The 16,610-nt window shown below is 44.8% G+C and overlaps 1 protein-coding gene across 10 annotated transcripts in view; it reads right to left on the bottom strand.

The window, feature by feature from the left end:
• The window catches only part of LOC147117789 (solute carrier family 12 member 7-like), a 257,428-nt gene that overhangs the window by 64,362 nt on the left and 176,456 nt on the right, over positions 1–16,610 (bottom strand). For all 10 annotated transcript variants that reach the window (XM_085989073.1, XM_085989066.1, XM_085989072.1 and 7 more), the window contains 4 exons: positions 10,451–10,597; positions 8,891–8,945; positions 2,696–2,826; positions 376–617 (listed from right to left, as the gene is read on the bottom strand). In XM_085989073.1, the coding sequence (XP_085845199.1) occupies positions 376–617; positions 2,696–2,826; positions 8,891–8,945; positions 10,451–10,597 (575 nt within the window). The remainder of the gene's footprint in view (positions 1–375; positions 618–2,695; positions 2,827–8,890; positions 8,946–10,450; positions 10,598–16,610) is intronic.

Here is a 16,610-nt window from a genome sequence, read left to right as displayed (position 1 = left end):
TCTCCCCCAAAAAGCTTGAGAGACTCGGTCAATTGGAAATTTCAAAACCGAGATTGCTAGATTTTTGTTAGGCAAGGAGATCAAGGGATACAGACCAAGGCGGGTAAATGGAGTATGAAGGGATATGAAACCAAGGTTGGTATATGGAGTTAAGATACAGATCAGCCTTGATCTAAGTGGCTGAACAAGCTCGAGGGGCTGAATGCCTTACTCCTGTTCCGATGCAAGAGTAAATAGATATGACCTTTTATTCCCAATCTGTATTACCTCGAACACCAAAAATGTTACAATTTATTTTCATTCCAAAAATGACAAGACTCTTGAAGAATCCTCAAAGCAGCTTCTTCAAGGTGGCTGATGGGTGGTTGTACTTACGGAAAGTCCGGTGGATTGAAGGCGGTTTTGATGACCCCTGCGTAGATGGAGAGGATGGAAAGGACGACACAGGCCAGGAAAACCAGAGCCAGTTTGTTGACGTACTTGACTCCGACAAATACCACCGTGGCCATCAGAGTGATGGCACATGTGCCGTAAACTCTCATGTTATTCAGCATGGCCTGGGTTTCTTGGTTGGGATCCTCTGCTTTGAATATAGCTGCACTTGGTACAATGTAGGTCTGGAGGAAAAGTTGTGCAGTTAAACCCAGAGAACTCCACTGATTCACCATTCTATAACTTACAACATTTTGATAACCGGCACAGAATAGCATCAACTGGTTTTTATTTTACAGCTTCCCTACAATTTCTATATCTGTCTCTCCTACTCATGCTGAGGTACAGTTCCACAGGCACTAACCACCTTTTTCTTCAAATACTAGTCTTGAAAGCAAGTGTCACCAGGCTATTCAGCTGTGGAAGGTATCATAGCCCAGCCTAATCCTGCCTTTGCCAGATATAATAATGTGCACAACCACTCCAGCAGGACAATATTAAGCAACAAGATGAAACAATTGGAATTATTCATCCAATATACTGGGAATGAGAATACTTGAAAAGGAAAAATTTGCAGGGCTGTAGGGAAAGAACAGGGGGAGTGGGACTAATTAGATAGCTCTTTCAAAGAGCTGGTACAGGAATGATGGGCTGAATGGCCTGCTTCTATGTTGTGTGATTCTATACTAAATCTCCAAAACTGCCCCACTCCTGGTCTCGAGTCTCCCACTCGCTGGGAGCGCAGATGTGAGAATGTCTGAAAAATCAGGAGCACAGTAAATCAGCGCACTCGATTCTCCCGTCTCTCATTTCTTGGGCTATAATGTATTATTTAGTGCCTTGTGGGGTTTGGTGAAATTATGTTTTGTTGTGAATACTGAGTTAGATTAAGAAAAACATTCTGTGTCATACAATATGCAACAACTCGCTTTTATATAGCGCCTTTAACAGTGAAACATCCCAAGGCACTTCACAGGAACGTTATCAAACAAAATTCAACACCGAGCCGCGTAAGGAGATATTCGAACAGGTGGGTCAAACAGATGGGTTTTAACAAGCGTCTTAAAAGGAGGAGAGAGAGAGGTAGAGAGGTGGTGAGCTTTAGGGAGGAAATTCCAGAGCTTAGGCCCTAGGCAGCTGAATGGAAGACCACCAACAGTGGAACGATGAAATTCAGGGATGCGCAAGAGGCCAGACTTAGAGGAGTGCATAGATCTCAGAGGGTTGTAGGGCTGGAGGAGGTTACAGAGATAGGGAGGGTGAGGCCAGGGAGGGATTTGAAAACAACGATGCAAATTTTAAAATTTAGGTGTTGCCCACGTAGGATAGCGAGCACAGGGGTGATGGGTGAACGGGAATTGATTAGAGTTAGGATATGCGCAGCAGAGTTTCGAATGTGCTCAAGTTAACGGAGGGTGCAAGGGCAAGGTAGGAGGCCAGCCAGGGGAACAGTGGAATAACAAGCAGGCAAGCTTTTTTTAGAAAACGAGTGAGGTGAAAAATGGAAGAATTTTGGCGTTTCTCGATAATGAACAACCTCCTAATGAAAACAAATGAATGCGTGACTTTGAGATGTGTAATTACTGAGAATGCAATTTCATTAGTAGGTCATTAATTACAGAGGAACAGATCTTTCATTAAAAATGGTAATTTCACGCCTCTGTTAATTGGGACAGAATACACTGGAGTTCAAAGATAATGCTTGGAAATATTTGAGCTTTAAGGTCTAGGAATCAGCATTTAAATGATTTGAACCTGTAGAAAACCTTCGATAGTAAACCAACACTAAGGACAGGAGGTTCTAGCTAACTAACAAGCTCTAGAAGGGGAAAATTGGTTCGGGAGCCTGCCCCTCATTGCTTTTCCAGGGACCCCCGTCTCAGCTCACACAGAAGAGCTGCGTGGGTCAGGTACCAGAGGACTGGCAGTGCCCATGGAACTGTGTCCCAACACGAGTCGGTGCCTTCAGGAGCTGGAAGAATCAAGTACACTAGATGTCAGCTGTGGCACTCTCGCCTCTGAGTCAAAAGGCTGAGGGTTCAAGACCTACTCCAGACACTTGAGCATAGTTAAGGTACAGATCAGCTATGAACTATTCGAATGGTGGAACAAGTGCGAGGGGCTGAATAGCCCATTCCTCTTCCTATGTAATGATGGTGCTATAATATATCTTTTTATATATGTAAGGCTTTGAAAGAATTAAGATTTCACTGAAATCTTCTGAGCTTGACTCTGCTCTGGTTCTGAAAGTGCAGCAACTCACTATTAGAATTTCAATAGTTCCCAGGATGTACATGGCCCCAGCAAACGTGGTTCCCAGATAAAAACAGAGGCCCACAGCCCCTCCAAACTCTGGACCCAGGGACCTCGAGATCATGTAGTAGGAACCTCCAGCTGTGAAAAAAGGAACATAAACGTGTGAGAACTGGTGAAAGGTGAAAAGGAGAACAGGTTCAATCAGAGATAAAATGAGTCAGAAAAACAGAACATTTTAGCATCAGCAAAAACCAGAATAGACAGGCATAGGCTAGAACTTACCATGGACTATTACGAATGGGCTTTGGACGAGAATTTCCTCAGAACTGCTTCTGCTCTACTGCATAGCTTTGCCGCGAAGGCAGCAGAGACCCGCCATTTAGGCTTGTAAGCAGAGGTCCCGCTGCACATCAGGCTGTTACGGGAGCAGCTCTGAGAAAATTCCCAGCCATATCTGCATAGCATCCCTCACCCTAACAGCCATGGGTCCATGGTAGGAACCTCTCCTCCGTCAGAAGTTCAATAGTTTAAGTCCTACTCCAGGGACTTGAGCACAAAATACATGCGGACAATCCCAGTGCAGTACTGAGGGAGTGCTGCACCGTTGGAGGTGCTGTCTTTCAGATGAGACGTTAAACTGAGGCCATCTGCCCCCTCAGGTGGAGCCAAAAGATCGCATGGCACTATTTATATTAAGAGAAGGGAAGTTCTCCCTGGTGTCCTGGCCAATATTTATCCCTCAAACCTACATCACAAACAGATTAACTGGTAATTTTTTTTTTTTTTTTAAACTGCTGTTTGTGGGAGCTTGTTGTGCGTGAATTGGGTGCCACGTTTCCCACATTACAACAGTGACTACACTTCAAAAAGTACTTCATTTGCTGTTAAATACTTTGGGACGTCCCGAGGTCATGAAAGGTGCAATACAAATGCAAGTCTTTCTTTCTCTATTAAAATAACAGAGGAAGGAGTTACTTGTTCATCCACTGATATCACCAAAATTACTGCCTAGCCTTTATTTTAAATCCGAATTAAGCGCCTGAGTTGAGGTTCCCTGAAAGCTAATTTGGTGGTTACGCCCAGGTTCAGTTCACCCACCTGTGCCATTAGCTGATCCGAGTTCTGGTGGCAATAAGGATACCAAAGAATGAACTAATTAACTTCCATTTATATAGCGCTTTATAACCAAATGAATTGCTTTTGAAGTGGAGTCATTGTTGTAATGTAGGAAATGCGGCAGCAAATTTGCACAAAACAAGGTCCCACAAACAGCAATGTGATAATCTGTTTTTTGTGGCGTTGGTTGAGGGCTAAGTATTGGCCAGGACACTGGGGAGAACTCCCTATCTCTACTTCGAAATATTGCCATGGGATCTTTTACGTTCACCTGAGGGGACAGATGGGGCCTCAGTTTAACATCTCATCCAAAAGATGACCGGCACCTGCAACAAGTGCAGCACTCCCTTAGTGATGCGTAACATCTAAATCAAGCTCCTCAGAACAGGTCTTATGACAAATCTCTTGGCCAAAAAATGGGGCAGGTCTCCCAGATACCACAGCAATTTCTGGGCAAACAGAAAAACAAAAAGGGAATTGGATATATACATGGAAAGGAGAAATTTGCTGGGCCGTGGGGAAAGATCAGGGGAGTGGGACTAATTGGATAGCTCTTCCAAAGAGCCGGCACTAGCACAATGGCCCGGATGTTCTCCTCCTGTGCTGTATGATTCTATGAGCTTGCAATAGAAAACTGTCAATGTCATTACCTCTTTACTTCAGAAAATATTAGCTCCGTAAGAACATAAGAATTAGGAGCAGGAGTAGGCCATATGGCCCTTCGAGTCTGCTCTGCCATCCAACAAGATCATAACTGATCTTCGACCTCAAATCCACTTTCCCGCCTGATCCCCATAACCCTTGATTCCCCTAGAGTGCAAAAAAAATCCATCTCTGCCTTTGAATGAGTCAGCATCCACAGCCCTTTGAGGTAGAGAATTTCAAAGATTGACAAACATCAGTGAAGAAATTCCTCCTCATCGCAATCTTAAATGGCCTACCCCTTATCCTGCGACTATGCCCCCTAGTTCTAGACTCTCCAGCCAGGGGAAACAACCTCTCAGCATCTACCCTGTCAATCCCCCTCAGAACCTTATGTTTCAATGAGATCACCTCTCATTCAGCTAAACCCCAGAGAGTATAGGCCCATTCTACACAATCTCCCCTCATAGGTCAACCCTCTTATCCCAGGGATCAATCTAGTGAACCTTTGTTGCACTGCCTTTAAGACAAGTATGTCCTTCCTCAGATAAGGAGATCAAAACTATGCACAGTACTCCAGGTGTGGTCTCACCAAAGCCCTGTACAATTGTAGTAAGACTTCCTTACTCTTATACTCCAACACCCTTGCAATACAGGCCAACGTGTCATTTGCCCTCCTAATTGCTTGCTGTACCTGCATGCTAGCTTTCTGTGTTTCCTGCACGAGGACACCTAAATCTCTCTGAACAACATTTAATAGTTTCCTCACCATTTGAAAAAGTCTGTTTTTCTATTCTTCCTACCAAAGTGAATAACCTCACATTTCCCCACATTATGCTCCATCTGCCACCTTATTGCCCACTCACTTCACCTGTCTATATCCCTTTGCAGGCTCTTTGGGGGCGATTTTGCGAGCCCTGGGGAGGCGGGACTGCCGGGAACATGGCAGAATCTGGGGGGCGGGTACCCATCCCACCTCCATGCCATCTTCCCAGGAGGCGGGTACCCGACCCGCGCCAGGTCCCATCTCCTCGAGGCGGGAAGGGGATTAGTGTCAATTAGTGCTAATTTTTTTGGCTAATTCCCACTTTGAGCTCTGAAGTGTGGGCTTCCCAGTAGCTCTGAACCTCGCCAGGGTCAGCGAGACGGGCTGTTGGTCTGCGGGGGTCGGAGGGGCCGAGATGTCCGGTGTGCAGGTGAGTGATGGGTGCATGCGTGTAGAGGTAAGTGTGTGAGGTGTGTGTGTGAGGTGTGTGTAAAGTGTTTTAGTAAGTTTTACTTACCTTTACTTCTTCCTGCAGGCTTCCTCCCTTCAGGTCTCTGGAGTCCCTCAGTTCACCGGCACAGAAAGCAGAATGGCCACTGAACTGTCAAAAGCTGCAGCCTTCTGCTTTCTGGTCAGGAAGGCCTTCTAGTTGAGTCTTGAGTAAAGACTCAACTTAGAAGACAGAGTGTCAGTGTTTGACAGCTTCACAGAGCTGTCAAACGATGACATTTCATCTGTCAAAAGCTCGACAGATGAAACGTCACTCGCTGACGTCACCTGTAACTGGCTTTCCCTTAATGGGCCTGCCAAACCCACTGGGCGGGCTTAACAAGGTCAATCAAGGGAAAATAGCGTGGGTTGGCCACAAGTCGATGGAGGCGGGACTAAAACCTGACAAGTGAGAGTCCCGCCTCCAAAAGCTCCCCCTTGACAAAATCCAGCCCTGTGTGTCCTCCCCTCACAGCTTACTTTTCCACCTAGCTTTGTATCGTCAGCAAACTTGGATACATTGCACTCGGTCCCTTCATCTAGGTCATTAATATAGATTGTAAATAGCTGAGGCCCAAGCACTGATCCTTGCGGCACCCCACTAGTTACAGCCTGCCAACCGGTTTTCTGTCTGTTAACCAATCCTCTATTCATACTAATATATTACCCCCAACCCCATGAGCCCTTATCTTGCGTAGCAACCATTTATGTGGCGCTTTATCGAATGCCTTATACTACATCCACTGGTTCCCATTATCTACCCTGCTAATTACATCCTCAAAAAACTAATAAATTTGTTGAACATGATTTCCCTTTCCTAAAGCCATGTTGACCTTGCCTAATCATGTTATGATTTTCTAAATGCCCTGTTACCACTTCCTGAATAATGGATTCTAGCATTTTCCCGACAGGTTAACTGGCCTGCAGTTGCTCATTTTCTCTCTCCCTCCTTTCTTGAATTTGCTACCTTCCAATCCGCTGGGACCATTCTAGAATCTAGGGAATTTTGGAAGATCACAACCAATGCATCCACATCCTTTTAGAACCCTGGGACATAGGCCATCAGATCCAGGGGATTTGTCGGCTTTTAGTCCTATTAGTTTCTCAAGTACTTTTTCTCTACTGATATTAATTACTTTAAGTTCCTCACTCTTATTAATCCCTTGCTTCCCCACTATTTCCAGTGTGCTTTTTGTGTCTTCTACTGTCAAGGCAGATACAACATATTTGTTCAAAGTCTTTGCCATTTCCTATTCCCCATTATAATTTCTCCTGTCTCAGCCTCTAAGGGACCAACACTTACTTTTGCTACTCTTCCTTTTTATATATTTGGTCATTCTTTGCTGCTTTCTAAAGCTCTCCCAATCTTCAGGCTTACTATTATTCTATGCAACATTATAAGCCTCTTCTTTTAATCTAATACTATCCTTAAATTCTTTAGTTCGCCACGGATGGATCACTTTCCCCATGGAGTTTTTATTTCTCAATGGAATGTATATTCGTTGAGAATTTTGGAATATTTCTTTAAATGTTTGCCACTGCTTATCTACCGTCATACCTTTTAATCTAATTTCCCAATCTACCTTAGCTAACTCGCCCCTCACTTATGTAATGAACACTTCAGAGGTTTAGTAGAATTGAAGGGGTGGGAGGGGATCAGTTTTGCAATAATTATTATGAAAGTACCAGAAGCCTGCAGCAATGAAGTGGTGGAAACAGTTAGAAATTAAGCCAGAGGATTTACAAGAGGTTGAAGTGCAGGAAAGAACTGTTGTAGATGGAACTTGCAATGACAGATGAAGTTAAATGTGCCTGTATTTAATAGGCACTCAGTACAGTATTGAAGCAAGAACCTCGGCATGTCCAAAAGCACTTCACAGCCAATGAAGCATTTCTGAAGTGTTGTCACTGTTGTAATGTAAGAAACGCGGCAGCCAATGTGTGGACAGTAAGGCCCCACAAACAACAATTAAATAGTGACCAGATAATCTGCTTTTAGTAATGTTGATTGAGGGATAAATGTTGGCCAGGACAACAGGGAGAACTCCCCTGGATAGTAACAACAACAACTTGCATTCATATAGCACCTTTAATGTAGTAAAACATCCCAAGGCGCTTCACAGGAGCGTTATCAAACAAAATTTGACACCGAGCCACTTAAGGAGATATTGGGACAGATGACTAAGCTTGGTCAAAGAGGTAGGTTTTAAGGAGTGCCTTAAAAGGAGGATCGAGAAAGAGAGGCGGAGAGGCTCAGGAAGGGAGTTCCAGAGCTTAGGGCCTTGGCAACTGAAGGCACGGCACCAATGGTGAAGCAATTAAAAATCTAGGATGATCAAAAGACCAGAATTAGAGGAGTGCAGATGTCTCAGAGGGTTGTGGGGTTGAAGGAGATTAGAGAGAGAGGGAGGGGCGAGGCCATAGAAGGATTTGAAAACAAGGATGAGAATTTTTTTTTTTTTAAATCATCGAGGCGTTGCTTAACCGGGAGCCAATGTAGGTCAGCGAGCACAGGGGTGATGGGTGAACTGGACTTGGTGCGAGTTAGGACATGGGCAGAGTTTTGGATGACCTCAAGTTTACGGAGGGTAGAATGTGGGAGGCTAACCAGGAGTGCGTTGGAATAGTCAAGTCGAGAGGTAACAACAGCATGGATGAGGTTTTCAGCAGCAGATGAGCTCAGACAGGGGTGGAGTTGGGCAATATTCCAGAGGTGAAAATAGGCGGTCTTAGTGATGGCGTGGATGTGTGGTCGGAAGCTCATTTCAGGGTCAATCATGACACCAAGGTTGCGAATAGTACAACAGTATACGTTTTTCTCGCACAAAAGATCATGGTGTTCATGAATAGAGAGTTAATAATCTCCATCTCCTTAGGGTTCTCCCCACCCAGTACCATTGCTTTTCAATAGCTCAACATTTAAAAGTCACAACTGAAAGTTTGAATAAGTCGAAGAAATTGTAACTGCTTAGAAAACCAAACCGTCACTGAGACTTCAACTAAGTTGCAGGGCTGGGTCTGGCCACCTAGGGGCCTGGACAATCTTGATGTCCATTTATACGTGGGGCCCAAAAGCTAACACCAGTTAAGGACAACTTATTTCCAAAAACAAAACAAGAGATCTACTAATTTACATTATATAAAAAGCCTTTCCCGCAAGGTAGCAATTTATAAGGAGGGTTCAATTACCTGGCACCACACCATTGGTTGCTATGGCACTCATCGATATTGCAGTCAGCAAGGTCTGTGGAGAAAAGCCCAGTGAAAATTAGTTTGGCCTCAGTACAGAAAGACACATAGCAATCCTCAAGTAAAGGAGATTGCCAGTAATGGTTTGTTTACACAGCAATATTGATTAATATATTTTGCACTATTTTTTAATATTCATTCTCAGCATGTGGGCATTGCTGGCAAGGCCAACATTTATAGTCCATGTTCTAGTTGCCCTCGAGATGGTGATGGTGACCTTTCTTCTTGAACCGCTGCAGTCCGTGTGGTGAAGGTACTCCCCCAGTGCTGTCATGTAGGGATTCCCAGGACATTGAACCAGCTGATATGTGTCCAAGTCAGGATGGTGTGACTTGGAAGGGAACTTGACAGTGATGGTGTTCTCATGCACCTGCTGCCCTTGCCTTGATTTGCCAATCCTGAATCTTTCAATACTGCAAGCCAAAAAGGTGACACTACTGAATCTAATGATCTCTTTCTATTCAGTGAAGTTATTTTTTTAAAGACTGGACCTAATTCAATGTGAACACTGATTGCTTTGTTGGATCATTACCTACAGGAAACGAGAGGGGGGGGGGGGGGGGGGGGGAGGGCTAATTTCAGTTTCTGTGCATATTAAAATGGCATTGAAGTCAACAGAACTGTTGAATTATTGCTCTTCAATTGATTAATGACACTATTTACTCAAACAGCTACAGGGGTTTTTCAACATAGAGTGTTACGTGGAGATTGGACTGTGAACAAGGCAGCAGCACATGCCAGCAAAGCAGCTGGTGTTATCTGCATTTATGGTATGGGACTGCCTTGAAGTAACAATCTGCCTGTTATTCAGTCTAACATGTAACAGTTTTATTTATATTTGCAGAGAACCCAATAATAACCAAGTATTGGAAAACCAATTGGTTGGATCCAGGACAAGAATCACAAAATTCACACTTCAGCGACACTCTAATCCACCCCCCAAAATCATACCATAGCGATACTGTACCCTTATGATTCATACCATAACAGTACTAAACCCCTTACAATTCATACCATAGCGATACTAAACCCATTGCAATACTAAACAATTCATACCATCATAGCCTCAGACTAATAAAGTTAACACTAGATTTCAAATACCAAAACCCATTTTTTATTTCCTTAGCACCGATTAAATTGAATTTGAGCCCTGATCAGTAGTAAATTTTTGACTCTCATCTGAACACCAAGATCAGCATTCAGTAGCAAGTATTCAAATCCTTGTTCAGTTCAAATGCAATGGGACAGATGGTCCCACGTACATTTGTTGGGAACTTCTTTTTATATAGCAGGTCTTCTACTGTGTGGCGTTTGGCTGGAAAATCCTCAGCGACAAACATTCTCTGCAACTTTTTATTTTTAGCACTTTCTGGACAGAGAACTTCATATTCGAAGTACAGGACTTGCTCTCCCGAACTATTCCTTTTAACTCTAATTCCCATAAGCTTACAATTTCCGAGGTAAGTTTCAGTGGATGAGTCCCATCAGCTTCCAACTTACACAAGCACAGCACATGAAGACAATCCAGAAGGACCCAAAGATTCCTGCACCTCCCACAATCCATGTCAAGCGCAGGAACAAGATAACTCCCAGAATGTTCTGTAGACACGGCAGGTAGACCCCGATAAAAGTGCCCATTCGAGGAGCCTGCAAGACAGCATTAATTGAATTAGGTCTTCACTCGAGAAAGAGAAAGCAACAATGAGCAGCAACTGCTGCGCAGAGGCAGGACTTGATTTTATACACTGAACAAAGCTGCAGTTGTAACTAAATAGCATGACTTTCAAATGTACAATTCGCAGCTCAAAGCTGCAGAATTCACTCTATATTTGATCTGACTGAAGGCCTAATGCAGTCTGGTTGCTTTATACTACTGTTTGTCGAGATTACTGACAGAGGCGAGAGTGCTACCAACTGAGCCAAGGCTGACAATGCAAATCATCAAAAAAGTCAAGCAACAAAGTCATGAACTTACGATTATTTATTAACCTTAGAATTGGATTTTAGTTAGCGACACTTAAACATTGAGTATGCACATAATTAGTCGATAGGGTTAATTGATGAAATAAACGAGGGGTTACAAAGTTCAGTTATGACATAGTAGTTCAGCATCAGCTATTTGCTTGTAAATTTACAGTTGAGATCAGTGGCTGGGATTGATATAAATTGGCAAGATTAATTTAGGTTAGACGCCATAGATAGCTGACAAGTGAAAAGCATTAGATAGCCAGTCTATTGAATAGATAAAGTCTATATGCTTGTAATTAGCAAGGTTTTCAGAACTTACACAACCTCATCCTTATGAGCTGGCACAGATGAACTGGTTGCTGTCCCTTCCTCTGGGAGGACAATGTTAACCTTCTGAGGCTTCAGAGTAATGAACCTCAGTCTGTAGATCTTGTTAAGTCCGTGAATGATTGAGACACGGACCAGCAGGAGTGAACAAAATAAGTCTTTACTGGTGGAAGTCGATAGTGAAACTAAACAAGCAGAGGCTCTCTAGCACCTTTTATACAGGGGTGGTCACTGCCGGTACTGCAGTCTGAGACCAGTTATTCTCTTAAACGGTACATACACAACAATTCCGCCCCTTTTAGATAAACAGTACATAACATTCATTTAACAACTAAATGTTAACTAATTACAATCACAATTACTGTTGCTAGATACATTGGTTAAGTTTAAGCAATTATAAGTTCAGTCTTTGAGGAGGCTTCCTGATTCTGTCTGGATAACGCCTCTTTGGGGTGTCAGGTTCTTCTGGCAATGTTGAGTCGGAATCAATGTCGTTGTTTGGTTCATCTGCTTCCAATATTACCGATTCTGCGGCAGCTGCAATTGGAACGTCGATTTCATTACCAGGTGTATCAGAACGTGGTGTGGAGTTGACGTTTTCCAGTGACTCTAGAATCTGGTCAGCATGGCGTCGTACAATGCTCTCCCCAACGTCCACGGTATACATGAGAGGTCCTTGTCGTGTACAAATCGTTCCTGGCTGCCATTTCTCAGTGCGGTAGTCCCGGGCCAAAACTGGTTGACCTATCTTAAAACTCCTGGTCGGCCTTTCATTCATATTCTGAAACTGCCTGTTCTCCACATCTCTTCGGACGTTTGGCTTAACCAAATCCAAGCGGCATCGTAGTCTTCGATTGAAGAACATCATGGCTGGAGTTTGGTTGGTAACCGCATGTGTCGCATTCCGGTAGGCAAACAAGAAGTTGTCCACCTTGTGTTGTAGGGGTATATCTTCATTACACATTGCCTTGATAGCCTTCTTGAATGTTTGGACAAACCTCTCGGCCAATCCATTAGTGGCTGGATGATATGGGGCAGATGTGTAATGCTTAACACCATTGTTCTTTAAGAACCTCCGGAACTCTTCAGACACAAACTGTGGTCCATTGTCAGAGCAAATCTGTTCAGGCAGCCCATTCCTGGCGAATATGGTTCGTAAAACTGTGATAGTTTTTTCCGTGGTGGTTGAGGACATTTTTATTACCTCTGGTCACTTTGTGCATCCACCGCAATTAAAAACATCGAGTCCATGAAGGGACCAGCAAAATCAATGTGTACCCTTTGCCATGGAGATGAGGGCCACTCCCATGGGTGTAGAGGGGCTTGTGGTGGGGCGTTTTGGACCTTCTGGCATCCTGTACAGCTCCTGGTCATCTCTTCGATTTCTCTATCGATTCCCGGCCACCACACAATTGCTCTGGCTAAGTTCTTCATTTTTACCCCACCCAGATGACCCTCATGAAGCTCATTGAGCACTCTAGCCATCAACTTAGGTGGAATTACTACTCTGGATCCACACATCAATGTCCCTCTGCACACTGACAGCTGTTCTCTTCTCGGCGAGAATGCTGGCAGCAGTGGTTCGCCATGTGCTGGCCATCCCTTCACCGTTAAATCATAGACCCGTGATAGTGTCGGGTCATTCCGTGTTTCCTTTTCTATATTTGCATTCGTCACATGGTCGAGTGGAATAACTCCATTGGATCCACTGCAAGGTCGTCTTCTTCCACCGTCGGCAACGGTAGACGTGACAATCCATCAGCATTTCCATGCTGTTTAGTTCCTTTGTACTCGATGTCATATTGGTGTGCCCCTAGGAAAAGGGACCATCTTTGCAGCCGTTGTGCTGTCATTATCGGTACGCCCTTCTGAGGGTTGAAAATGGAGACAAGAGGTTGATGATCGGTTAGTAGAGTAAATTTTTGACCGTGCAGATAGTGATTGAACTTCTTCACCCCCCACACTAGGCTGAGGGCCTCTCTGTCAATCTGGGCGTAGTTACACTCGGCAGAAGTTAACGAGCGTGACGCAAAAGCTATCGGCCTCTCCAAACCATCAAGGAATTTATGTGACAGTACCGCCCCAATGCCGTAGGGAGACGCATCACACGCCAGCCTGATTGGCAGTGCTGGGTTGTAGTGAGCCAATACTTCCCTTGAAGTGATTAAGTCCTTACTCTTCTGAAAAGCACGCTTACAATCATCGTTCCATTTCCATGCTACCCCTGTTCGTAGCAGGGCGTTCAGTGGGTGCAGAATGGTCGACAAATTCGGCAAAAACTTATGATAGTAATTCACCAACCCGAGGAATGACCTCAGTTGCGACACATTTTCAGGCGCTGGGGCCTTAACAACCGCTTCAATTTTGTCAGGGGACTTATGTAACCCCTCTTCATCAATCACGTGGCCACAATACGATATCTGTTTCTTAAAGAATTCGCACTTGGGGCGGTTGGCTCACAGCCCATGTTCCCGTAGTCTAGTGAGCACCTGTTCTAGGTTGTTAAGGTGTTCACTGTCATCTTCACCTGTCACAAGGATGTCGTCCAAGTAACACTGAGTCCCCAGAATCCCTTGCAGGACTTGTTCCATCACGCTTTGCCATATCGCCGGAGCCGATGCTACTCCGAATACCAATCGATTATACTGGTAAAGACCTTTGTGAGTGTTTATCGTGAGATACTTCCTAGAGGACTCTTCAACCTCCATCTGCAAATATGCTTGTGCTAGGTCAATTTTTGTAAAACGCTTCCCTCCAGACAGTGAGGCGAAGATGTCTTCTATCCTTGGAAGAGGATATTGTACTGTGTGAAGGACTGGGTTCACCGTCACCTTGAAATCCCCACAGATGCGAATCTTCCTTGGCTCTCCGGACTTATTGCTTAACGTTTTCTTCATGACAGGAACGATGGGTGTCGCCCACTCGCTCCAGTCGACCTTAGACAACACGCCCGCCTTCTCCAGCTCTGCCTCGACGGCTGGGCGAATTGCATATGGTACCGGTCTCGCTTTGAAAAACTTGGGAACTGCATTCTCTTCTATTTTTATCGAGGCGGTTACGCCTTTAAGCGTGCCCAGTTCTTGTTGAAATACCTCTTTGGCGTTAGCTAAGATTGTTGACAATCGTCCAGGAGTGACATCTTCATCTTTTTTACCGTCCACCGTCAGTGCATGAATGGAATGCCAATCTAAGTTTATCTTCCTGATCCATTCCCGTCCCAATAACGGTTGTCCACCATTTGGCAGTATGTAGAGATACAATTTCTGTATTTTCTTGCCATTGTATTTGACAGGCACCCTTATTTTTCCTCTGGGGTATACTTTTTGCCCCGTATACGTCGTCAAGACGATGGATGTCTCTCTCCAGGGTATATGTGAAAATAGCCGCTCGTAGTCTCGTCGATTCATGACGGTTAGCGCTGATCCTGTATCCAATTCCATTTTAACTTGGGACCCTGCGATCGTGAGAGTGACCCAAATGGTTCGGTGATCCTCTTTTGCGATTACATTGTGAAGTTTGAGACAGCTTAGTCTCCTGTTTCCGGATTCACTATCGCTCATCTGGTCTTCGGAACTACTGTCCGTCATCTTTTGTACTTTCTTGTACGGTTCCTTAGTAGCCTTTTTGTTGTCGCTGGTCTTCTTCCCAGACCTACAACTCGTGCAATGTGTCCAATCTTCCCGCATTGCCTGCGTGTTTTGTCCTTGGACCAGCAGTCCTTCTGGTCATGGTTAGTTCTGCCGCAGCGATAACATTTTGCAAATCCCCGTGTCATTTCGTGGGTGCCGTATTCCTGTGGTTTTTGTTGAATTTCTGCAGCTCCCCTGGCTGCTGCTTCATACGATACTGCCACGCTGAAAGCCTTATCTAGCGTCAGCTCTTTTTCTGAGAGTAACTTCTTCTGTGTTCCTTCACTCAGGAGTCCACAGGCAAATTTGTCCCGTAGGGTATCTGCCAGTCCTGCTCCGAACTGGCAGTGCTTTGATAGCTTGCGTAGTTCCGTAAGATACTCAGCATTGCTCTCATCTTTGTGCTGAGTTCTCCTGTGGAATTTAAATCTTTCTGCTATCAACAGCGGTGCAGGGTTTAGGTGTTCCTGTAGGACAGCAACAATTTCGTTAAAACTCTTCGCCTTCGGTTTGGCTGGAGTAATCAGGTCCCGCAATAGGCCGTACGTTCTAGCGCCCATTAAGTTTAGCAATATCGATGCCTTTTTCCCCTCCGCTATATCGTTTGCCTCGAAATATACCTCGACTCTTTCCACATACGTGGTCCAGTCCTCTATTGTATTATCAAAAGCAGTGATACAGCCAGTCTTCGGCATCTTGCAAATCTAAAATGGCGCCTCCCGCGCTTTGCCTTCTTCCCCGATTTAACAAAATGGCGTCTCCCGCGCTTTGCCTTCTTCCCCGCTCTTGTTAGCGCTGCTTTCCACGGTTTCTTGCGCATATTCTTTTTCTTTTATTATTTTCCCTTCATGGAGCAGACCCTCTGGGACACTTCCCTCCCTCTTCTTAGGTCCGAACGCTGCCCGGCTTCGAAACACCGGCCGCGCCGTGTGCTCCACCCTCTCTCTCTCTCTCTCTTTGCTTCCCGACTCGCTGCCTGGCCCCGTTGAAAAGCCACCCGATCGAGCTTCAGTCCGCCGCAGCCCAGGAAGGATCAGAGCACTACCTGCCACCTGCCCAATTAGCTGGGAAACCACAGACCGAGGAACCCAGCCTGGCTCTGGACAGTCTCTCCTGCAAATTTTTAAACCGATGATTGACGGCCGACGCCCGTTTCTCGAGTTTCAATTTTTTTTTTCTTTCTGGCTCCGACCTTCAACAACGTCGTCGGAGGTGCTGCCGAGTTGCAGGTAAGTTTGTTTCTTACTCGTCGCCAGTGTTAAGTCCGTGAATGATTGAGACACGGACCAGCAGGAGTGAACAAAATAAGTCTTTACTGGTGGAAGTCGATAGTGAAACTAAATAAGCAGAGGCTCTCTAGCGCCTTTTATACAGGGGTGGTCACTGCCGGGACTGCAGTCTGAGACCAGTTATTCTCTTAAAGGTACATACACAACAGATCTGCTATACAGTCCTCCTGGATCCTCTGCTCCAGGGCAAATTCACCGTCCTTGCCGATAGCTGTTATTTGGACTAGCTGTCTTAAATCTCTCCTCCCTTACTGTCAGGGAAACTTGTACATCTAAGTGGCATACTAGTAAAGCTGTACAATTTTAATTTCTGTAGCCTTTTTCTCTCACTGTCAGAGATGCACTCTCTGATTTTACAGAGACACCTTCCACATACATTAGATAAGGAACTCATACACCATCAACTAAAAAGATGAATAAAAGAACCAGGAGCAGCAGCGAGAGCGG

The sequence above is a fragment of the Somniosus microcephalus genome, chromosome 5 (genome assembly GCF_052327205.1).
Source record: "Somniosus microcephalus isolate GS21.2 chromosome 5, FLI_Smic_1.0, whole genome shotgun sequence".
Classification (NCBI taxonomy): Eukaryota; Metazoa; Chordata; class Chondrichthyes; order Squaliformes; family Somniosidae; genus Somniosus; species Somniosus microcephalus.
Note: the sequence above shows the minus strand (reverse complement) of the source record. Positions and strands in the feature narration are given on the sequence as shown.